General features: G+C 37.0%; 1 protein-coding gene across 1 annotated transcript in view; it reads left to right on the top strand.

The window, feature by feature from the left end:
- The window catches only part of SRFBP1 (serum response factor binding protein 1), a 64,746-nt gene extending 50,896 nt beyond the window's left edge, over positions 1-13,850 (top strand). Inside the window, exons 5-8 of the mRNA XM_006728806.3 lie at positions 4,749-4,830; positions 5,605-6,310; positions 7,549-7,586; positions 10,229-13,850. Coding sequence (XP_006728869.1) covers positions 4,749-4,830; positions 5,605-6,310; positions 7,549-7,586; positions 10,229-10,413 — 1,011 coding nt within the window. The 3' untranslated portion in view covers positions 10,414-13,850. The remainder of the gene's footprint in view (positions 1-4,748; positions 4,831-5,604; positions 6,311-7,548; positions 7,587-10,228) is intronic.
- Positions 13,851-24,852: the final 11,002 nt, after the last annotated feature.

Raw genomic sequence — 24,852 nt, 5'->3', positions numbered from 1 at the left:
CTTCTTATCTAAAACATGTGAAATTAACTCCTGATTAGAACAGTTATTTTATAATTTATCTGTTTTACAAATACAGATGTTCATATATTGAGGATTATCTCTAAAGTGAGTTATTAGTAGCTACAGGGTGGAAATACAGTGAAAGAAGCAGTTACAGAGTAACAGCTGCTGCTGGAGGTTCTTCTTTTCCCTTGTAATGTGGAGGGAGGGTAGGCTCTTGGGGTGTGTATATTTCTCAGAACTAATTGGTTCTGTTGTCATTGTTTTTACATTTAAGTGTACTGAGATAAGTAAGTCCTGGCAATTAAAACATCCTGCTTTTTCACTGAATACCACATTTTCTCTACTAAGCCAGAATCTCAAAGTATGTCACCATTCAAGAAAAACAGTCAATGCATTTAAGGCTATTACTTGTTGCTTTGATTTGGCAACAAAAGTCTGTCCTGATAGTGTTTTCGTTTTTTTTTTTTTTTAAGACTATTTATTTATTTAGAGACCACATGTGAGGAAGGGTAGGGGTAGAGGGAGAGTGGGAGAGAATCTCAAGCAGATTCCACGTGAAGCACCAAACCCAACACGGGGCTCGATCTCATGACCCCAGTATCATGACCTGAGCCAAAACCAAGAGTCGGATGCTCAACCGACTGAGCCACCCAGGTGCGCCTGTTTTTGTTTCAAATTTAACTTTAGAACATCATGAACCTGCTAAAACTTTATTTTTTATTTTTTCCTAATTTTTTAGTTTACCCCCACCAAGGATTCTGCTTGCATATTATTAGAGCAGGTGTCACACTTTTTCTGTAAAGTAATTCTGTATATAATAAATATTTTATGCTTTGCAGGCCATACATTCTCTGTCACAACTACTCAACTCTGCCGGGTGACATAGTAGAACTATAGATAGTATATAAATGGATGAATTTCACTGTGTTTCCTGAAACTTTATTTTAAAAAACAGGCAGCAGGTGAGAACTGGCCCATGAGCCAATTTGCCAACCACCAGTTTTGAGAATCAAGTACTTCTACAAGACTTGTTTGTGAAAATGACAGTTCTCTGTTAGTGCTTCCTGACTTTCAACTTCAGTTGGTTTTCAGGGGATTTACCCCACACATCAGTAGGTCAGTATTAGTATATTTTAAGTATTAACTATTGACTTCCTATGGTGGTTTATAAGAATTTATATCTCTTTCCTCTGCCAGCCCCTCTGTCATATATGTACCTTCCTTATCACTTCCATCCTCCTAAGGCACTTGGGTCAAATTTAGATTAGATGAACATTTAGTGATTCTGTTATTTTGACTACAAGTCATGTAGTGAGTGATTATTATTTTTCCTTTTCTGCACAATATTTCTATTTCCTATAGTTTATTTTTCCTTGTTAGTTTCCTGTCTTCTCTCTAGTGTAATACCAAACTGCTCTTCGGTTACTGAAGTCTCCTCTCAAGATGTTTAATACACCAGGGATGCGTGGGTGGCTCATTTGGTGGCGTCTGACTTCAGCTCAGGTCATGATCTGGTCCTGGGATCAAGTCCCATGTTGAGCTCCGAGCTCAGGGAAGAGTCTGCTTCTCCCTCTCCTTTTGCCCCTCCCCCAACTCATGCGCCCGTGCTCTCTCTCTCAAATAAATAAAATCTAAAAAAAAAAAAAGATGTTTAATACACCAGGTATTCTAATTCTCCTTGTCACTATCCTGAGAATGCCTTCTGCCTGTATCTCCGTTTCTTCTATCCCATACATTCCTCATTCTTTGTATCCTTCTTCATTTTAGTGGAGCTAGTACCTTCTAAGGAGAAAGGTTCAAGAGATGTAAGCTTTTTTAAACCTTGCATGTTGGGAAATATTTTTATTCTTACCTAATTTAGGAATCATTTTCCTACAAGATTTTTATTCAGTTGTCTTTGACCTCCAATTTTGATTCCTGATTTTTTTTTTATTTTGGTACCTTTTTCTTTCTCTGGAAGCATGTAGACTCTAGTATTCTGATGTGACTCTCAATTTTCATATATCATGTTGGCCTTTTCAGCATGAAAAATCATGTCCCTCATCAGGGGGTTCTGTGTTAGAGCTTTTAATATACACCCTATAAAACTAAATCATACATATTTGACCTATACGTTCAGCAGCCCATCTTGTTGCTGAGTGACTCAGGATACCAGCACTAGGTTTTCTTCCCAGATTCTCTCATATATCTCCAAGGGAGATAAAATGGGCAACAAGTCTTGTATTGGACTTCAGGAAACCCAACAAGATATAGAAACAATGGGTTATCTTAACACTGTACTTAATGAATAGTCTCCAAATGGACTTCATCTCTCTTTTTTTTTTTAATTTGACAGCGAGAGAGGGAACACAGGCAGGAGGAGTGGGAGAGGGAAAAGCAGGCTTCCCGCTGAGCAGGGAGCCCAACGCGGGGCTCCATCCCAGGACCCTAGGATCATGACCTGAGCCAAAGGCAGACGCTTAACGACTGAGCCACCCAGGCGCCCCTGGACTACATTTCTTGGACAAGACTGAACAGAGGCAATATCTAAGAGCCTAAGAGAATCAAAGTTTATAGTTACCCTAAGGCTGCTGTAGCAAAGTACCACAAACTAGATGTTTTAAAACAACAAAATTGTATCCTGTCATGTTTCAGGAGGCTAGAAATCTGAAATCAAGGTGACAGTAGTGCTAAGATCCTCGGAAGTTTCTAGGGAAGAACCCTTCCTTGCTTCTTCCAGCTTGTGTGAACCATGGCCTGTGGCCTTCCTTGGCCTATGGCAGGATAACTGCAATCTCTTCCTCAGCCTTCTTCCCTCTCTCTGTGCCTCTATCCAGATGTCTCCCTTATGAGGACATCGGTCATATTAGATTGAGGACCACCCTAATCCAGCATATTCACCTTTTAATTATATCTGCAAAGACCCTGATTCCAAATAAGGTCACATTCTGAGTTTGTAGTTGGACATAAATTTTAGGGAGATGTTCTTCAATTCAATACACAAGGTAATTAGACCACAGATATAACTTAGAGAAGGGTAACATTGCCTAGATAAGTCCTCCAAACACAGTAAGCTTCAGAGAGCCATCATCTTGCATTTACTAATGTCCTAATGTTTGTTCTACTAGGGGGGGAAAAAACTTTATAGTGGGCTTTTAACAGTGAAAGAAAATTTTAAATAAAGACATTTGAAGCTCACAGCTCTGTTTTGACACACAATGAAATGTATCCATTTGCCTTATGGGATGTTTATTGAATGAAGACTCCTTCCAGTTACTGTTCCAAGCCCTAGGTCTATAGCAATGAGGAAAACACAGCCCCTGCCTCACAGATGGGAAAATATCTACACTGGCATGCAATGTTAAGTGATAAGTAGTAAATAAAGAGTTATGGGAAGTGTTGTTCAGATAACATTTGAGCAGATATGTGAATAATAAGAGATGGTCAGTCATGCATACATTTGGGAGTACAGTATTCCAGGAAAAGCAGAGCTTACAAAGGAATAGCCTAAGCATCAGAAGGCAGTAAAGCTTAAAGAACAGATAGTGGCATAGCGTGATCTGGCTACCTTTTAAAAACTCACTGTGATGCTCTGTGGAAACTCAGGGGTGGGGGAGCAAGTGACCAGGTTTGAGTGTATTACGTTGGTGCTGCAGGTGAGACATGTTGGTGACTTGGTCAAAAGTACTAAGAGTAGGAGTGGTGAGAAGTGAATGGTCCTGAATATATTTTGCATTTAGAACCACAAGATTTGCTAAAGGACTAATTGTGAGCTGTGAAGGAAGGAGAAATGTGATAGAAGAATTCTTAAAGTTTTAGTCCTGAGCAACCAACAAAAGTGGAATTATGTATAATAAGACAGGAAAGACTGAAGAAGTAAGTTTGAGAAGGATATCAAAGAATTCTCTGGGTGCCTGGTGGGTGGCTCAGTAGGTAAAGCATCCAACTCTTGATCTCAGCTCAGGTCTCAATCTTTGGGGCATGAGTTCAAGCCCCATGTTGGGCTCCACACCAGGGATGGAGCCTACTTAAAAAAAAAGAAAAAAAGAATTCTCTTGGGTTCATATATGAGTCTTGAGCTCAAGTTAGAGTAGCAGTTAGAAATTTGGATGTTGTCAGCGCATAGAAGATATTTAAGGAAATTATCCCAAATCATGAATTTTCTAAATTCGTAAGTATATTAAATATATAATCAGTTCCAACTCAGTCATCATCAAATATTTATGAAGTGTTGGCTCTTAGACAAGCAGTGGTAGAAGGTTCTGAAAATACAGTAGAGATACTAGACTTTCAAAATACAAATATTTAGCATCAGATAGTTTTTACATCTCTATTAACTGGAATTTCAAACATTACAATAGTTATAAATTGTATCACCCATCTTAGCACTAACATGTTATTTGATTCATATTAATTCAGTCTTTAAGAAGATCTAGATCTTTTAACCTCTTTGAAAGCAGAGGCTATATTGCATTTTTTTAATAACACACAGGATGCCTACCAGAGTTCTGGAAAGATATTAAGTCCCCAGAGGGATTTGTTAGTTGATTACATAATAATTTTATTTGTTTCGGGGGCAGTTGTATTTTGTCATCTTGAGTTTTATTTTTCTTTATTATAGATTATCCAGGTGACTTATCTAGAGAATACTAACAAATTCCTGTTTCCTAACTCTCATTTTTAAAAATTATGATACATTTTCTTTTATTCACTTCTTAATAGTACTATATTGTTCCTATTCCCGTGTTTGTTGTTTCAATTTGCAGCCTGATTCTACTGCAACTGAAAGAGCAGTTGCCAGACTAGCGATGCATCCTCTTCTGAAGAAAAAAACAGATGTGCTGAAAGGTATGTATTAAATACTTTTAAGCCATGTACTTAAATGCACTTATGTATAAGATTTTGAATAAATGGCTATTCATTTATTTCTTTGGGGTTTTTTTGTTTGTTTTGAGGACCTTTTAAAAATATCTCCTTCAAATATTTTTAAATGTGGGAAGGTACCTGAAAATTTGGAAGTTATCTGATGTCTAATTAAATCTGTATTTTTTCCTAAATTCTAATATATGAATACACTTATGTTTATATATAATATATTCATGGTAATATTGAATACAATCAATTTGCTAAATATTGGTGTAATTCATAGTATTACTTTTGATGTTGCCACTTAGTCACATAATTTTTATTTATGTGTGTATTATAAACTGTGCTTAAAGAATTAAATGTTACTGTCACAGATTAGAATATATTCATTTTTATGTCTGAAAACACAGTTTATAGTGCACCACAATCATAGCAATACATTATTGCAAAAGAAATTAAAGTTGCCATTTTATTTTATTTATTTGTATTCAGTGATGTTTTTGCTATTTTTCATAGCTCCAGGGCCTGAAAGGATGGTTAATTTTAAGAGTTTTAAATTGAATACCTCTGACCATTTCTTCCAAGTTTGGTTTTTAAAGTCAGTGAAGTTCTTTTGTGACCAGTGATATATACTTAACATAATTGTGGTTGTTCTCTTAAGTGTTTCCAAATAATTTAAGAAATACTGTACTGAGGTGGTGATGTTTTATATATTTGTTTTAATGATGAAACAGATCATGTGCTTTTCCGTTGTAGCTGCTGTCAAAGCCTTTAAAGATGCAAGACAAAATGTTGTTGAAGTTAAATCATCAGAGAATGCTTCAGAAGAAAATCATTCCAAGGACACTTTGTGTTCAAATGATGATGCCAGTAAGTTACAGCATGAAGGAACTATCATCAGTGAACAAAAAGAGAAAGAAGCCAAAATATTGGCAAAGAAACCAGTAAATTCAAAAGAAAAAAGAACCAAGGTGGAACATGGACCCAATGCTGTAGACATTCCAAATTCTCCATCAAAGCCTTCTGAAAGGGCTGGTGTAGTTTCTTCTGAGCCCCAGAAGACACCTGCTGACCCAAAAATGAAAACCTTAAGTAAAACCAAAAAAGAGAAAGAGTCCAGTAGCTCCCTTGATGGTAACAGTGATGGAGAAGAATTACAAGAAGAAAAGGAGTATTTTGATGATAGCACAGAGGAAAGGTTTTACAAACAGTCCTCCATGTCTGAGGATAGTGACAGTGGTGATGACTTCTTCATTGGGAAAGTCAGACGGACACGAAAGAAGGAAAGTACTTGCCATTCTTCAGTTAAGGAACAAATGCCCCCCCAAAAAGTGTTACCTGAGGAAGATCTACTTGAAACCCATCAGAGTATAAGAAGTGACATAAACAAGCCAAGTACAGAATCAAGGAAGTTTGAGTCAGTGTTTTTCCATTCTTTATCTGGATCTAAAAGCTCTAGAAGGTATGAGTATTTTTTTCTATCCTGAAGTAATTATTAGTTCTTAATTTTTTTGAAGATATGAAATATCTGCACATCCTAGCAATGACAGAAGAGAATCTCTCCCATATGTACATGTGGTTTATACAGCACATCCTGTGTTTAGACTTGGCCCTTTCGAACTTTATACTCAGATAATATATGCAAATAAACATACAGCAGTGCCACATCAATCCTGTAGCCAAATAATTTGTCTAGCTAATTTCAGTTTATCCCTTCGATTGTCAAAGTTTCCAGACTTTGAGTTTGCTTTTCGTGAAAACCTTTTGAAAATGTCTCATATCTTACTCTTTAAACAGAACTTTCTGAAAAGAATGGTGGTGGTTTTTTTTTTCTTTTCTTGATAACTGAGGGCCATTATTGTAAACATCAGTCATTTTCTTGTGCATTGCTATTTCAGTATATACAGCTGTTTGCTCTAACTCCGAGTTCCTCCAGACTCCTTTATATCGGATAATATTGCTGTCTCTGTCCCTGCTGTTAACCACCACCTTTCACAGCTCTTCTGTTCTACATCAATAAGTTTCATTTCATTTGTAATTCTAATCTGAGAGAGAATAACTTCACATTTTAGGATAAATATCATGGTTAGCTAATTTCTTCAGTAATAGCTACCTTCTTCAGGAAACTGTTTTCTGTTTATGTATAAGTCAGGGATAATTTTTAATAAAATAGAAACACATGAAGTAAACATTTTCCAAAGAAGTAGGAGTATGGAAAAGACACAAACCATATTTGAGACCTTGAAATTAATTAAAATATTTTTTATATCTCCCAAACTTGCTCCAGAAGGCTCCATTTTTTTTCCTCACTTGAGAATAATACACTCTTATGCTTTCCATCTCCCACAAAATGATTTTCTGTAATATGTGACTCATTCCCCCTTTAAGAAGACTTTTGAAATTCTTTATCTGGATAGTCCTCAAGAGTAGACACAAGTAACCAAGATAGAATATTTTATGACCAGAAGTCCCTGTAGGGGGGGTAAGAGGGAAACTCCCATGTTTCTGCAGTATCACTGGAGTCTCACAGACTTTGATACAGATAAAACTAGGGGTTTTATCATTTTTTTATTGATTGCTGGTGGGATGAGGGAGTACAATAGTCCTTTGAGTGAGTTTTATCCCTGTTTTTTTTTTTTATGTTATCTTCTTAAGGTCAGTTATCTTTTTTAAGTCCTAATGGTCTTTTTCTTCTTTTAGAAATTTCAGAGAACAGGCTCCAAAAAGCAGAACCCCAGGTATGTATTAATGGCTGCCTGACCTTGACATGAAATTGACTAATGCTCTGCCAGAGTAGAAGAATGAAAAGTTCTGGTTACTTAATAGCCTGAATGAAATACCTCCGTACCCACAGGAAGGGGACAAGAAGATCTTTCAATTATCAGTATAATTTTAAAATTTTAATTGTTTGTTTGTTTGTTTTTACCTATCTGCTACCAGTATGAAAGATATAAGCAAAACTTACCAGGAAATACTGGGTCTAGTTGATTTATCTTGAACTGAATAAACTAGTACATTCTTTAAATTTTAAGATATAACTTTTTAAGATATAACTTTAAGTTATATCTTAGTCGGCATCATGCCATTAAACATTCAGTAACTAGTATGTCACTTTCTAGGTTCAGAGTAAAATCAAAGTATTTTCACATTAATTCATAACAAATCAAGTTACATATATTTGGGTAGGCTGACTTCTGTACATAATTCCAAACTCTCACTGGCTTAAAATAATAAAAATACATTTTTCATGCACATTACAGTCCACTGTGAGGTGGCAGAGGGGCTGTGTTTCATATAGTAATTCAGGAATCAGGCACCTTTCATCTTTTGGTTCCTTCGTCCTGCAGTTTCCAGATACTCCTCCAGAAGGGAAGAGTACATGGACGGTTTTGCAGGAAGTTTTCATGAGCCAGGTCTGAAAGTGGCAGGAATCAGTTCTGCTCACATTTCATTAGCCAGAATTCAATTATATGACACCATCTAGCCACAGGGGAGCTAAGAAATGCAATCTAACTGTGTGGTTAAGAGGAAAAAGGAAGTAGAATTTCTTAAACATGTGACTGTCTGCCAGTGACTATCCTTTCTCTCACCAGGTGCTCATTTCACTGTCCCTCCCCCACACAGAGCACACTTTATCTCCTTCCCAAAGAAGCCAGCTCAGAGTCCCACCCAGTCCCTGCATCCAAGCTCAAAGCCCAGCATCATCCACCAGTGATGCAGTCCTTTGTTTCCATCCGGTCTCATGGATGTGACTGCTCAAAATTTGATGGCCTGGTCACTGAAAGACAGACTACCTGTCCCCAGCTCATACCAAATATTTAGTGGCAGGTCAGGGACAAGGTAACCATAATACAAACTCCCAGTCAGTTAAGGGAAAATTGGGAGGCACATAACATGTTTATCTAGAGGAACTTCTTTATCCATTGTTCTTCATGTTTTCTGACTGTTCTGGGGAGGTCTGTGTTCCATGGCCACATCTGAAGTGGACATTTAGTATAATTTCCTTGGGAGTTGCCCCAAGTGACTGGTAAAAACACATGGTCCTGAAGACAGTTCAAAGTCTTTAATATTCAAGAGAGAGTTTTTCAGCCCAGACATAGGATTTCTTCCACAACACAGGTCTCTCAGAAATGTAGTGGATTTCTGACTTCTGGGTTTCCATTTAGTCCATCCATGAGCTAGTCACCATACCAACAATCTTCCCCTAGAGCTAGTTCTCAAACTTGCCTTCTTTATGTTTGAGGGTATTTTTTCCCACCCCCACCATCATTCAGTGTCTGCTGTGTTAAGATTCTCAGGTTTGGTTGAGAAGAACATTCTTGACTCGTAACTCTGCTCCAGGGCTGAATCTCCATGCTAGAGCCATCCTGAATATTATATTGGGTTTTAGACCACATGTGATTTGTACAAGATTCAGGACATGTTGCATTCTTTGTACGGTAGTATTTTGGAAATGTTATCCCAAACTGTGTGCATTTGTTTGTGTAACATTATGACATTTGCTTTTTAAGAAGATCTTTAAAAGGCTTTTGACAGTGAATGATGTCTAACTCATAGTGGAGAAGGTACACATCTCTAGGACTACTTCAAAAAAAAAAATCTATGTTAAATTTTTGTCTCCCTTTGTTTTTCCCCTGATTCCATAAACATGCATTGATTCATGTGTCTTCTGGCTGGTGTGTCTCTCCCAAACACTACTTTATTGTTCAAAATAACATAGTTTAAAGTATCTTATAATATAAGAGGCCGTAAGGTCTAGAAACAATTTGCCACCCTCTTATCTGGTGGATAATTTTATGATTGGAAAAGAACCTTGTCTTATATTTGAGTAAATTCAGTAATTTATTTTATAATAATTTTATGTTCAGTAATAGAAGGGAGTAGAATCAATTAGTAATCCTTTAAAAATACATCTCTCCCATCAACGTTGTCAAATCCAATATCTTAATAAATACATGTGAATTTTCTGGCTACATCGGCTCCATATACAGTTACCTTAAACCAATGATATTCCTTTGAAAATATAAGATGCTCTTTTGGGATTTTTTTGGCCTTCCATATTGTCTGCATTCTTTCCTTTCTTACTGCCAATGTAAATAAGACAGTACAACATATGTTAGGAGACAAACAATTTGCATCTGTTTAAAAGATTAGAAAAAAAAATAAAAGATTAGAAAGCATGTGTCCCAGAATTGCCTGTTGATGTGTATATTTCAATTTCACACTGTTCCCTGTTGGACTTAGATTTTAAACTGTAATGTTTGTTTAAGTAAAACTAAATTCCTTCCTTAAATACTGATGTGAGAAAATGAAATCTCTTTCTTTTACATGCTATGTAAGTATGTGGTTATTTCTCACTATTTTTGCTTTCTCCTCCCAGGTTTTCAGCAAAATGAACCTCAGCTTAAGAATCTGTTTAATAAGAGTGCACAAAGAGGACTTCAAAGTACAAAACAGCAATCACAGCTGCCTCTTCATCCTTCGTGGGAAGCAAGCAAGAGGCGAAAAGAGCAGCAATCTAAAATTGCTGTGTTTCAGGGAAAAAAAATTACATTTGATGATTGATTAGTATAGTACCTCTTTTTGTGACCCAGCCCATTATTAAAGTTATGTTTACATAAGCCTACCACAAATCAAGTACATACTTAAATTGATTTTTAATAATATACCCACGCTGTTCCCTCTGTGAAAAAATTTTGAAATAGCTGTCTCAGACTTCTAATTTGTGCTTATCACCAGGTTTAACTCTGTGTCTTGCTTTGAAAATAAATTTTGAGAGATACATTAAAATAATAATGGAAAATATTAGGAAATTATAGTTATTTAAAAGAGATCACCTTTGCTAAAAGTAATTCTTAGCAAAACTAAGATAGTAACTTTTATATGGGTATAGAGATAATACATTAACAAATAAATATTAATTTTTATTATATTTGTAATTATTTGTGATCTACTTTTTGTCTGTTTTAAAATAGATTCAAGGGCAGTTTTTCATTTCTGAATTATACCTCAGTTTTTTAGGCAACATACATGTTTAAATGTAGCACCACAACCAATAATTTGTTATATATCTCACCGCATAGAAATATTTGTTTAAATCAAGAATGTATAACATGTAGTTACTTGACCATGCACTTTTATAGAAACATTTTTTTGTGGAATTGTGGATTAGAATTCAAAAGGATAAACTCTGAAGGAGGTGTGATTGAAGAAGCATTTCCAGATAACTGAGTGCAGTGATGAGATGACTCGAAGGAACTACTCTTTATGGAGTACTGTTAATTTCAAAGGAAAACGGGATTTTAAAAATCCTTTCAAATGTTTCACTTTCCACTTCTCTGGAAGAAATTAAAGGTTCTTAGTTAACTAAATAAAGATAACTAAATTCCATCTTACTGTTAATGGCAAGGAAAGCCCCCTGGTTTGCAGGAATTCATAAGCTTTGGAGAGTCATTTCTTTCATTTTCAAGAGCTTAAGAATTTAGATAACTAAAGCAATGGAATTCAAGAGATTATACAGAAAAAATTGTTTTTGCTATGTTGAAAGCAAAATTTGTTTTTTCTACTTTGGTCTTTTAAATTTTTATTTTGACATAATGTCAATTATGCAAAATTAAAATTAATTTCAATGAAATTTTAATTATGAAAAATTATTACAGGAAAAGTGAAAGAAAAATGTCTCCATGGCTCCCCAGATTTAGCCAAACTGCGAGGTTGAGAGCAGTGTCCTCCAGACTACCAAGTCTGGCCAAGACTTCTTACACTACCACAAGGAGTTAGGGTCCAGCTACAGAGTTAGAGGGAAGAGCCCCCACAGGACCACTGTCACTTCTGACACCAGCTGCAGGTTTGGAGATGGCGTTGGTTGGGGGTGGGTTCCCCAAACACCCTCAGGTTCAAAAATTTGCTAGAAAAACTCCCAGAACTTACTGAAACCTGTTTATATACACACATGAAACCTACTGAAAGTCATTGTTTATTACAGGGCAAGGATACAAATTAAAACCTGTCAAAGGAAGAGATGCATAGGACCATGTCTATGAGGGTTCTTTTTTTTTTTTTTTTAAGATTTTATTTATTTATTTGAGACAGAATGAGAGAGAGAGCACATGAGAGGGGGGAGGGTCAGAGGGAGAAGCAGGCTCCCTGCCGAGCAGGGAGCCCGATGCGGGACTCGATCCTGGGACTCCAGGATCATGACCTGAGCCGAAGGCAGTCGCTTAACCAACTGAGCCACCCAGGCGCCCGTCTGTGAGGGTTCTAACACAAAGCGTCTGTTGTCCTCAGGACGCATTACCATCCTGGCATCAATGTGCATAGAGTATTGCCAATCTCAGAAGCTCACTGAAGCTTTGGTGTGTAGATTTTTTGTTGTGTCTGCAGTATATAAACATAAGCAGTTGATTGCCCAAATGATTGTTCCAGATGACTAATACCACATGACCCCAAATTCCCCATCCTCAGTTACATGGTTTGTCTTTTTTAGTGTAGCTAACTGCTGCCCTAAACAAACATACTTTTATCAGGTATTACATAGATGTCTCCAAGAAACCAAAGGCAAGGGCAATTCTCTTGGGCAAAGCCAAGTTCTATACCACACAGTATCCTTCACCCAGGTTCTCCAATCGATAACACTTTATTGCACTTGCTTTATCCTTCACTCTCATCCTTCTACCCCTCCCCTCCTCTTCCTCCTCCTCTTCTTTTTTCCCCCGTCTCTCTTTGCTGTTGTTTTTGTTGTGATATTACATATGTCTTCTTATCATGTTCAGGTTTTTCCTCTACTTCCTTGAACATACGGAATATTAGTAGCTATTTTAATGATCTTGTCTGCAATGGTTCTCCATTTGGGGCAGTTTTACCTTTAGGGAACATTCGGCAACGTCTGCAGACATTTTTGTGTCACATCTAATGGATATAGGCCAGGGATGCTACTAAACATTCTACATTATATACAACAAAGAATTATCACGTGCAAAGTGTCAACAGTGCTGAGATTGAGAAAGCCTGGCCTAGGGCTCATTTGGCTCCAGAGGCATTACCATTCTAAGCACTCTGCCTAATGCTTTTTCTACTAGCAAATCTTTCTGTTACATCTGGTGAGATGAGAACAAAAACTATACCTGGCCAAGTGTAAGTTGCTTCACAAACTCCTTTCTAGTGAATTTTTTCCCTGGCCTTGGTAGATTCCGCATTGCACAGATTAGTCTTATGCCGTAGGTTTTAGGGGATCCTTCCAAAGATCTCCAGAGCACTTCTTTCTGTTCATCTCATCCTCTTTTGTATTTTGCGTCACAAATTCTAGTCACAGTAGCCTATGCAAACCCTGAATTCTGTCTCTTCAGGGAGGCCACTGAGTTATCTGGAATTCCTTCCCCCTGTGTGGTATAGTTTGGAAACTTCATGCAATGAGCTAAAGCACTCAACTGGTTTGTTTTCACTCTCAGGTATTACTATGCTGTACTGCTTTTTGTCCATTGTCTGAAACCTAAGTCATGTATTTTATTTTTTCCATTGTTCTAGTTCTTTAATGTAGAATGGCACATCGGATTCCTGTTACTACAGAAGTAGAAATCCATTATTTATTTTCATGTTCAAATTGTCCTTAATTTGGCCAGTGGGAGCCTACTCAGTCTGTGTCTTGTGTTCTTTTCCCATCTAACAGTAAGAAAGATGGTTCCCATTATCCACAAAACCCTAGAATACAGTTTTAGAGTTGCTAACTGATGCCTCCGCAAAATAAAAGTCTACTAGCTGAAGTTCAGTATAAGTTTAGAGTTCTTTTTTCTTTTGCTTGAAGACATATGTTCTCAAAACTAAGTTTGAAAGTTGCCTGGGATGATGTCATCAAAAATGATGGAGTAAAGTTGTACAGAAATTATTTTCCCCATAAAAACCACTGAGAACACTGTCTGTGTTATCAGAATGAACTTTTTTAGAACTATGGCATTAACCACAGGTTTACTACAATCCAGGGAGTATTTTTCAAGAAAAATGGATGAGTCTTGATAGAACAGTAATCTTTGTGACATTTTAACTTTCCCTATTTTCATCTTTCACTCCTCAGATCCATGATAGTTTTGAAAACCAACAGCCAACAATCACAGTGAAAACCAGCAGCCTGGCAGCCACTAGGAGAAACAGAACAGGGTTGGAGCTTCTTCAACGATATATTCACTGAGAATTGTCATTATTTGACAAATACGGTAGTTCACTGGAAGACCCCACTTGACTGAGAACTTGCTCAGTGCGAAAGCCTTTTTCCTGATATTTTCAAAAACAATCAGAGGTAATTGTTTAACATCACAGTTGCTTGAGGCAGTGAGTAACAGTTGCAAACAAATTTGTCAAAAAGCTTAAAAGGAAATCTGGAGAATTCAGTATCTCTAGGGACTTTGACGAGTTCTGACATATTTCTTGGAATTAAGCAAGTCATGTGCTTGCGTAGTGCTGTGTGTATGTTCAGGGAAGAGCTGAGAAGGCCCTGAACTGTCACTTCTAGCTGACCTTGAGGTTCTGCGGCAGAAAATGAAGGCTCAGGTGGAATTGTCAACTTCCTGGCTGTGTTGAAGGTGTGCCCCAGCACACACACAAACACACACACACACAGTCTCTCAGCAAAATCACAGTAGTATTCCAAGCATTTAAGGAAATCTGTCTAGTTAGTAGTATACCACTAAACTAATGAAGCAGAAACTTTAATGGCCACACTCAACAAAGAATATAGACTTCACAAGTTCAAAGAAGTCCACTAAATAACAACAAAAAACAATAACAAGCCCTAGGGAGGGGAGAGTATCTGATTTTTAGATTTTCACCATTGTAATATATTACTTAAAATGACCAGTTTAAAATAAAACACCCTAAGACATATGCAGAAACAAAGTATACCCCATATACAGGGAAGAAGAAAAACAAACTGTCCCCAAAGAGGTCCAGACTTTGGATTTACTCAACAAAGACATTAAATAAGCTATTTTGAGAATATGTGCAAAGAACTAGTGGAAACAATGTTTAAAGAACTAAAAGAAAGTCTGATAACAATGCCTCACCATATAGAGAATATCAATAATGAAATAGAAATTATAAAGAAGAGACAAAAATAAATTTAGGAATTTAAAAGTACCATAACTGATAGGAAAAATTAAACATAAGTGGTCAACAGCAGATTGGAGCAGGTAGAAGAAAGACTTGGTGAAACTAAAGATAGATCAATTGAGATTATCCAGTTTTAGGAACAGGAGGAAAAAAAAAAAAACATGAATGATAATGAACAGAGATCCTCAAAGACTCATGGGATACCATCAAGTGTCCCAACATAGGCATAGTGAGAGTCCCATATGAACTGCACTTTCACTAGTAGCTATAGACCTTAAAAGAATTGAAAACGTTCCAACAGAAACTTGATCATGAATGTTCATAGTAGCATATGCAAAATAGCCGAAAAGAAGAAACAAGCCAAATATCCATCAGTTGGTGACTGGATAAGCAAAAATGGTATATACATACAAGGGAATATTATTCAGCCCTAAAAAGGCATGAAGTACTGATATGTACTATGACATGAATGAACTTTGAAAGCATTAGGTTAAGAAAGAAGCCAAACACAAAGTATGGTTCCACTTACATGAAATACCCACAATAGGTAAATCCATAGAGACCAATTAGTAAATTAGTGATTGCTAAGGTCTAGGGGAGGGAGCGACACTGAGTGACTAATGGGTATGGATGGCTTTCTTTTTTGGATTGATGAATGTGTTCTGGAATTGGATGGTGGTGTTAGTGGCAGAACTTTGTGAATATACAAAAATCCACTGAATTATGTACTTTAAAAGCATGAATGTTATGGTATGTGAATTATATCTGAATTTTTAGAGTAATAATAAAAAGTGACCTGGGTTATTATTAAAAATATATCCTGGAATCACTGCACATATGTCCATAAGGATTTTCCTTATTTAAAACAAAGAAACAACAACAAAAAAAAACTTTCTAATACCTCATTAGATAGACCCGTCAATTTATTCAGCCACTCATCTGTGTCTGGGCATACAAGTTATTTTCCATATCTTGCAGTTACAAAAAATATTTCAAAGAAAATGTGTTTTCATATTATTGGAGTTAGGTCTTTGGGGTAAGTTCCTAGGGTAGAAACGTTAAGTCAGAAGGTAAGTGCATTTGTAGTTTTAACTACTGCCAAATTTTCCACCATGAAGATTGTGCTTAACACCAGCAACACAAGAGAGAGTCCTGTTTTACCACAACCTCTCCAATAGAGTAAGGTGTTCTACATTTTTAATTCTGTCCTTTGGATAAGTGAGAAATGTTACCTTGAGGTAGTTTTACTATGCATTTTCCTTATTATGGGTATAGTACAATACTCATTAAAAATTAAGTGCCTTTTTTATATCTATTTTTGTGAATTTTTTCATGTCTTGCCCATTTTTCCACCAGTGAGTTGTTTTTGTTTTTGACTTTTTCCCATCATTTTTAAGATTTATTTATATATTACATATACTAGCCCTTTATCTGTTTGTGTATTACAAATATTGTTTCCCCACTTTGTCAGTTGTCTTTTTTATCATGTTTTTCTGTCGCTTATTGTATTGTAGTCAGATGCTTCAGTTTCTTTTTCTCTTTCCTTTTATTTCATTTTTGTATATGAATTTGAAATTATAGTCAGAAAACCTTTCCCTACTATTGTTTCCTTTCTACTTGATCTAACATCAGTATTGCTGTCCCTGCTTTTTTAGTGTACCCATTTGCCTGGAATACATTTGACCATCCCTTTCTTTTTAACCTTTCTGAATCAGTCTGTTTTAGGTATGTTTCTTGAATAGAGCATATGGTTAGGTCTTTATGAGCCAAGCTGAAAATCTTTCCATTTAATAGGCAGAGTCAGCCCTTGCACATTTGTTGATAAGGTGAATATGTTTCCTTTCAGTTCTATCAGATTATCTTATGCTGTAATTATTGTATTTATTATATTTACTATTTCTCTTCAAACTGTATTTGCCATGCAGTCTTTTTTTTAAATTAAATTTGGTGCATAGGAAGGTTAATATTTCTGTTCTAGTTGTTACACCATTTTTAATGCCCATTGTCCCTAATTTTTTTTATTCGCAATCTATATTGTCCATTTTTAATGACATTCTCTTACACCTAACTTACATTTTTTAAAAGATTATTAGAGAGTGTGTGTGTGCACACAAGTTGGGGGAGGGGCAGAGGGAGAGAATCTTCAAGCAGATTCCCCACTGGTCTCAGAGCCCAACTCAGGGCTCCATCCCACAACCCATGAGATCACGACCTGAGCCGAAACCAAGAGTTGGACGCTCAACCGACTGAGCCACACAGTCACCCCTCACCTAAATTACATTTAATGAGTTTATTCTACTTCTCTCATTTCATTGAGTTTATTCTCCTCCCACTTTTAGTTGCATTATTTTTACTTCGTTGAAACATGGAACACACAATATAGAGCATGCTATCTAACATTATTCTACCATTGCTGCACCTTAGTTTTCATTTTGATTTTCAAAGAAGTATATATTAAAGCCGAATTGTTAAAGCTTTCCCAGTCATTTTTTGTTTGGATGAGGTTTATTCTCTAGTAGAGTCCTCAAAAAGGACTCATGGAAAGAATTCTTTGAGTTCTTCATGTTCAAAATCTTTTGTGGTTTTCATACTGAAAGGACTGTGGGTGGATCCTGTGATTCTGCCACTCGCCTTTGTGGCAGCTAAACTCTTCATTGCATCTTTGATGAATCTTGTTTGGAAGACTTTCTTGCCCTGCCCCAAGTCAGGAGATCTGTCTCAGTCTGGGCACAGGATAGCTTCCTTACCCTCCCCAGGGATCCAGTTTTTGTTTTGTTTTGTTTTTTTCCATTTACCCTTCCCCAAGCCACACTAAGTTTTTACCTGTGCCCTCTTGACAGTGTTTGGTGACCTACAGTGATAGACTTTTTTTCAGTAGGGAACAAGAGTCCTCGTGGGCATTTGTGTCTAAGCAGTAACATCTCCTTTCAGGTGTGTACCATCAATGAAAGCTTTTTCTTTGCTCTGTCCCCCATCTCCTGAGTGGCCAGTATAGTCCCATGAAACCTCCATACCCTGCAAAGTTCTTTTTTTTTTTTTTTTAAAGATTTTATTTATTTATTTGACAGAGAGACACAGCGAGAGAGGGAACACAAGCAGCGGGAGTGAGAGAGGAAGAAGCAGGCTTCCCCTCGAGGAGGGAGCCTGATGTGGGACTCGATCCCAGGACCCTGGGATCATGACCTGAGCCGAAGGCAGACGCCTAACGACTGAGCCACCCAGGCGCCCGCAAAGTTCTTGACATCCATAAAGAGTTCAACTTTTTTCTCTAGTACTTTTTATAGGCTTATGTTATATTTAGCTCTTAATCTGTTTGGAACTTAACCCTATATATTCTGACAGATTGGCATACCTAATCAAATCAATTAGTACACAATCAATCTGTATTTCTCAGCATCTTTTTTTTTTTTTTAAAGATTTTATTTATTCATAAGAGGCAGAGGGAGAAGCAGGCTCCCGCTGAGCAGGGAGCCCGATGCGGGACTCGATCCCAGGACCCTGGGATCATGACCTGAGCGGAAGGCAGACGCTTAACCATCTGAGCCACCCAGGCGCCCTTTCTCAGCATCTCTTGAAGTTAGGTTGGGTCCTGTGACTTAAGAATTGCTTAGTGGAGTGTGGGTCAAAATTGTGTCAATCACTTCCAGGTCTAGCCCATAAAATCCTCTTCTACCCTCCACTCTTCTTGAATCCCTCTGCTGGATGTCAATTCCCAGCAAAACATTAGAAGACACCCCCCCCCCCTTTTAAGATGTAGCAACAGCCATCAGCCTGGGAACCGAAGTAAATGAGAATCATAGTCATCTACTTACTCCTCCACTTAAGCCAATTGGATTTAAGTTATCAAAGCAAACACCTGTTGCATTAAACAATGAAAATTAGGGATTATTTTTTGATAGGTACTGTTATTCTGATTCAGAAATTGGTGGTGAAAGTGGATGCTGCTGTAAAAATAAATCCAAAGTACATGCCATTCATTGGTCCAGCAGTCAATCAAGATGAAAACTAATACCCAGTATTAGAAAATGAGATTTGTGTAAAACAGTGATGAAACAGTTTTTTAAAAGATTACTTGCAGTTACTTGGAATGTGAACCACATGCCCTTGACCCCATAGCTCTAAGGAAAGGCTAGAAAATGTAATGTTGGTAGTGAGTGTTGACTTTTACTACCTGCATTTACCAAGGTGATAGAAGAAAAGAAATGTGATGTGACAAGAATTTGTTACCTTGCAAGTACAAAAAAAAAAAAAAGTAAAAAAGATAAAAACCATTGCTTCTAGTCCCAAATGATAAGAGATTAATGCACAAAGATCCATTAAGACTTATGGCTCCAGCACAGATCTGAATAAAATTGTGGTATTTCCTCCTAAATATTATTGCTTTAAGACAGGGGGCAAAGGATGGAAAAAGTAAGTCAACCTTGAGAATTATACTTAGGAAGGAACTTTGGGAGATGCTACTAGCATGTAGCTGAACAGATACTTTACTCTCAAAAACATAGTCTGCTTATTTATAATTCAAAAAAAAAATTTGCAAGTCTTTTCTTTAGCAGCCTTTCGATGCTCTGTCATTAGAAGTATTTGGGGGCTCCCAAACTTGCTCAGGGAGGAAATGGGTTGCACACTTTAAAGGTCTCCGAGGAGGGTCAGTCCCCATCATTTATTTCAAATGTGCTATTGGACAAAAAACCTGCTAAAGAGTAGATCCAGAGCTATGAAGAACTTTGAATAAGTAGTTCCTCCCTGATAGCAAAGTTGAAATCAAGGATATATTCTTACTGCCAGTTTAAAAGGACCTCATAATTCCTGCCAGAAGTTTATCGTAACTACAATAGACCAGTGCCTTCTGCATGCCTCTGGTGTACCCTTTCCCAGATGCAGTTTTTAGTACAAATTTATCCTTGCTTGACCATATGTATGTTGGGCCAGGTGGCAGTAGGGAGATTTCTGTAACTTGTGTTGTTTGTGCAAATATCACTGAATATCAAGGAGCTATATCCATATATGAACCATGTCATCATCCAGAGATCTTGGACTTGAAGCTGGTTGCAGTAACTGGATGGAATTTGGGGTTGTCTCACTTGGGGAGCGAGGAAGTGTGCTCTGGTTGCAGTAGGATACTTGGTAACCAGAAAGACATACTGTATTAGACGCTAGCGGAGTGCTCACTTCATCTATTTCTTCTTTCCCTCAGGTACCTGGCTAACGTACATTTCCCAGCTTCTTGCAGTTAGGCAAACGCTGACCAATGGAATGTAGGTAAAATGGTTACATGATGATCACCTCCCCACAAAATGTTGCAGGCAATCTTCCACATTTCTTCCCTTGTTTTCCAGCAGGATGTTGACATCCTGGGCTCCCTTGCAAGATAGCTTTTGAAGACAAAGTTTCCGCCAGCCAGGGTCCTTGCATGATTGCGTGGAGCAGGTCCCCTCAACCCGATCCCACCACCTGTTGAACTTTACATGAGCAACAAGTAAGTATTTGGTTAAGTCATTGAGATTTAGGTTGGTTATCAGTTACTGAGCTAAGGTTATTTTAATACATATATGATATGTGGTGGTGATCTAACTATTCTCTTTTTCCAGTATGTATATTGTCCTAATGCTACTTTTGAGTAGTTGGGTCATCCTTTGTCTACTGATTTGAAATGTCACTATACAATCCCAGGAATGTTCCTAGGTTCTCTTTTCCTCTATTTCTCCGATCCAGTATTATACTCTGAATTATTCTAGCTATTGAATGGGTAAAGAAGATGTGGTATATACATGGTAGAATATTACTGGCCATAAAAAAGAATGAAATCCTGCCATTTGTAATGACATGGATGGAGGCAGAGAGTATTACGCTAAGCACAGTAAGTCAGTCAGAAAAAGACAAATAGCATATGATTTCACTCATAAGTGGAATTTTAGAAACAAAATAAATGATCATGGGGAAAAAAGAGAGAGATACACAAATCAAGAAACAGACTTTTTTTTTTAAAGATTTTATTTATTCATTTGCCAGAGAGAGAGAGAGAGAGCACAAGCAGGGGGAGGGGCAGGCAGAGGGAGAGGGAGAAGCAGGCTCCCTGCTGAGCAAGGAGCCCAATGCAGGGCTCGATCCCAGGACCCTGGGACTCTTAACTATAGATAACAAACCAGTGGGTACCAGAGGGGAGGTGGTGAGGGGGGGAATGAGAGAAATAGGTAATGGGTGCTAAGGAGGGCACTTGTGATGAGCACTGGGTATTGTATGTAAGTGATGAATCACTAAGTTCTACACATGAAACTAATATTATACTGCATGTTAACTAATTGGAATTTAAATTAACCATAAATAAATAAATAAATAAATAAATAATTATGGCTTTATGTTTTCCTTAGATACCCACTAGCCTGGTTTACTCATAAGTCTTTTTATTTTCCCCTCAACATTTTCTTGGCTATCCTTAGGTCTTTTCTTTACAAACAGATTTTAAAACTAGCTAGTAAATTTTATTTTCAAAAATTATGTTGGAGTATTAATTTTGATTACTCTGAGAAATTATTTTCTGACCTGAGAAGTCCTTGCTTCTCACACAAAATTGCATAGAATGATAAGTCCACTTCCGTGAATGGGCCTAAGTTTTAGAATTGTAGAAGAAATGATATGTACACGAACATGTTCAGTAGCCTAAGTATGACGTCATCATGCAGAAATTAAGTAGCCTTAAATCAGACTCTGGAATGTTGTTTGTACTTTGAACATGTGTTTCTCTTCAAGGGAAAACTTGTTTTGAAAGAAAGTCCTTCTCCATGTTGTTTTCAGGATTAAATTAAAAGGATGTTTTTTAATAAAAACAGCCAAAACTTAGAGGGTAAGTGAAAGAAGGAGGGTTATTTGTGTTTATTTTTAAACTAAGCATGGTATAAAAATTCAGTGTTTGACTTAACTCTCCCTTATATGGACAAAAGTTCATAGTCCTCACATATACCAACAACAACCAATTTGTTTTATGTCTGAAATAGGTGTGGACCAATTCTGAATTTTTTTTTTTTTTTATCATCACTGACACTGCTTGTGATAATGGAGAAGTTTTTCAGGCCCTATCAAATTTTTATTTTTATTTATTTATTTTTAAAGATTTTATTTATTTGACAGAGAGAGACACAGTTAGAGAGGGAATACAAGCAGGGGGAGTGGGAGAGGGAGAAGCAGGCTTCCCACTGAGCAGGGAGCCAGATGTGGGGCTCAATCCCAGGACCCTGGGATCATGACCTGAGCCGAAGGCAGACGCTTAACGACTGAGCCACCCAAGCGCCCAGGCCCTAACAAATTTTTAAAGATTTTGTAAGCACTATAATTGCACTATTAATGCATAGAATTTACTTTATTTAGTGCTTGAATTAATGTTCTGCACATTGGTATTTGCATGCCATCCTGTCAGGGAGAGCTTGTCTGACCTCCCTTCAAAAACATCAACCGGTTATTCCTTCCTCCTTGCTTGATTTTTCTTCTTTGACATTCACCACCTGACATATATATATATATATGAGATGTATATATATATATATATATATACACAAATAGATAGATATAGATAGATAGATATAGATATATATTATATATAATATATATATTATATTACATATATTATATATTATATATTATGTATATTATATATATTACATATGTAATTCTATATATATGTATGTATTTATATAGCCATCAGCCTCTCCATCTAGAATATAAGCTTTGTGAGTGCAAAGATTCTGTTTCCTTCTCTGCCGTGTCCCAAACTTGTATATAATAGGTGCCCAGGTAAATATTTGCCTTTTGAATACATATGCTATAAATATTTGAATAAATGTCAGTTTGAATACATAATCATGGACATATACAAGTTTCTTCAGCTTATTAATGACTCCTGTAATTGAATAGCTACAGCTCCCAGTTAGGAATCTACCAGAGTAATTCGAGTAAGAGAGAGGGCAGCTTGGACTTGGGCAGTTAGCAGTGGAGAGTAAGAATGGGAGAGAAGATAATGTCTGATTATAGAGGAGAAGGTATGAATTAATCTCCTACAAAAAGTATGAGAGTAATTGAAGTAAGAAACTGGCATGAGTCCTGGGCAGCATTAGGAGCCCATTCAAAGTTCACTGTCACTAGTTTAACGTGAGAACAATCAGCACAGTTTGAATTTTCTTTTCTGGGACCTGTTTTTCGGTAATATTTATTTGGGGCTCTTAGTATTTTTGTTCCTGATTGGTAGGGGCTCTTCATATGTTAGAGCAATAAGCCCTTTGCCTATCATGATTTGCAAAAATTTTCATTTTATCATTTGTCTTTTGACTTTGATTTTTTTTCCAAACAGAATATTTGATTTTATTCATGTTATAAATGATATACTTTGAACCTTCTAACTAGTTACGGTGCGTATATGTGAAGACTGTGTACTTCTGCATATCATCAGTTTCCTCCACACAGGTTATCAAACTCTCATTGTTTTTATTTTTTTTAGGAATTTATTTATTTATTTATTTATTTTTTTTTTTTTTTTAAAGATTTTATTTATTTATTTCAGAGAGAGAGAATGAGAGACAGAGAGCACGAGAGGGAAGAGGGACAGAGGGAGAGGCAGACCCCCGCTGAGCAGGGAGCCCGATGTGGGACTCGATCCCGGGACTCCAGGATCATGACCTGAGCCGAAGGCAGTCGCTTAACGAACTGAGCCACCCAGGCGCCCGTATTTATTTATTTATTTATTTATTTGACAGAGAGTGCGCATGCGTGCATGCATGTGCCCAAGCAGGGGGAGGGGCAGAGGGTGAGGGAGAAGCAGGCTCCCTGCTGAGCAAGGAGCCCCATGCAGGACTTGATCCCAGGACTCTGAGATCATGACCTGAGCCGAAGGCAGACACTTAACCAACTGAGCCACCCAGGTGTCCCTTGTAACTCCATTTCTTTTACCTAATTAGAATGGCTACTACATCCAGTATAACATAAAATCACAGCACTGATAGTAGACCTCCTGTCTATTCCTGACATTAATAGTAATACTTCTGGTGCTTCGTCTTAAGTATGAAGTTGACTTGTAGATGTAGGTAGATATGTTTTATGATATTAAGATCTATTCCTCTCATTTGGTGTATTTTTGTAAATCAAGAATGGATGTTGAATTTTATCAAATACCTTTTACGCATTTATGAAAATGATCTATGTGATTTTTCTCTCTTGTTCTTCAAAGACTTATTGGAGAATAACTCTGAAAAAAATATTTCAGCCTGGTGCATTTTGACAACTTTCTCTATCTTTTCTGTATTAATTTGTTTAGATTTTCACCTGAACTCAATTTATATTTATATATATAAATTATAAATATAATTAAATACATTTATAAATAAATAAATAATAAATATTAAAAATATATATATATTGAAAGTAACTATTTCATTCATGATATATTTTATTTTAGAGCAAAACAATATAATCTCTTGGCTTTTAAAATTACTTCCGCAAGTTTGGGGTAGTTCACCATCAACCTTTAAAAGTAGAACAGCCAGTGATTTTACCAGTGAAATGGGTTTATTTGGGAATAACAGAAGAATTGCAATTCAGGATACGCAAGCTATGGCAAGCCATAGGCAAGTCCAGAGATCAAAGGAGGGGGATGTTACTTTATAGAGAAAAGGAGAAAATTGGGAGGGGCTGCTTTGTACCCAAGTCCATTGGAAGGAAGTGAGAATTCACAGTGGTCATGGCTTCTCACTGACTTGAGTTGCTGGTTGAGGAGAAATCCTTCCTTCCTCCTGATGGAGCAGTAAAGTAGGCTTCTTCCTGTGGAGGAAGGTAGGGTAGGTCTCCCACTGGAGTTTGCAGTTGACGACGAGTGGTAGGGCATGAGAGCTCCCCCTTCTGTCCTCCAACTGTATCTTTTTTTTT

The sequence above is a fragment of the Leptonychotes weddellii genome, chromosome 7 (genome assembly GCF_054177405.1).
Source record: "Leptonychotes weddellii isolate Sample4059 chromosome 7, ASM5417740v2, whole genome shotgun sequence".
Classification (NCBI taxonomy): Eukaryota; Metazoa; Chordata; class Mammalia; order Carnivora; family Phocidae; genus Leptonychotes; species Leptonychotes weddellii.
The sequence above is the reverse complement of the archived record's forward strand: the minus strand, read 5'-3'. Positions and strand labels throughout refer to the sequence as shown.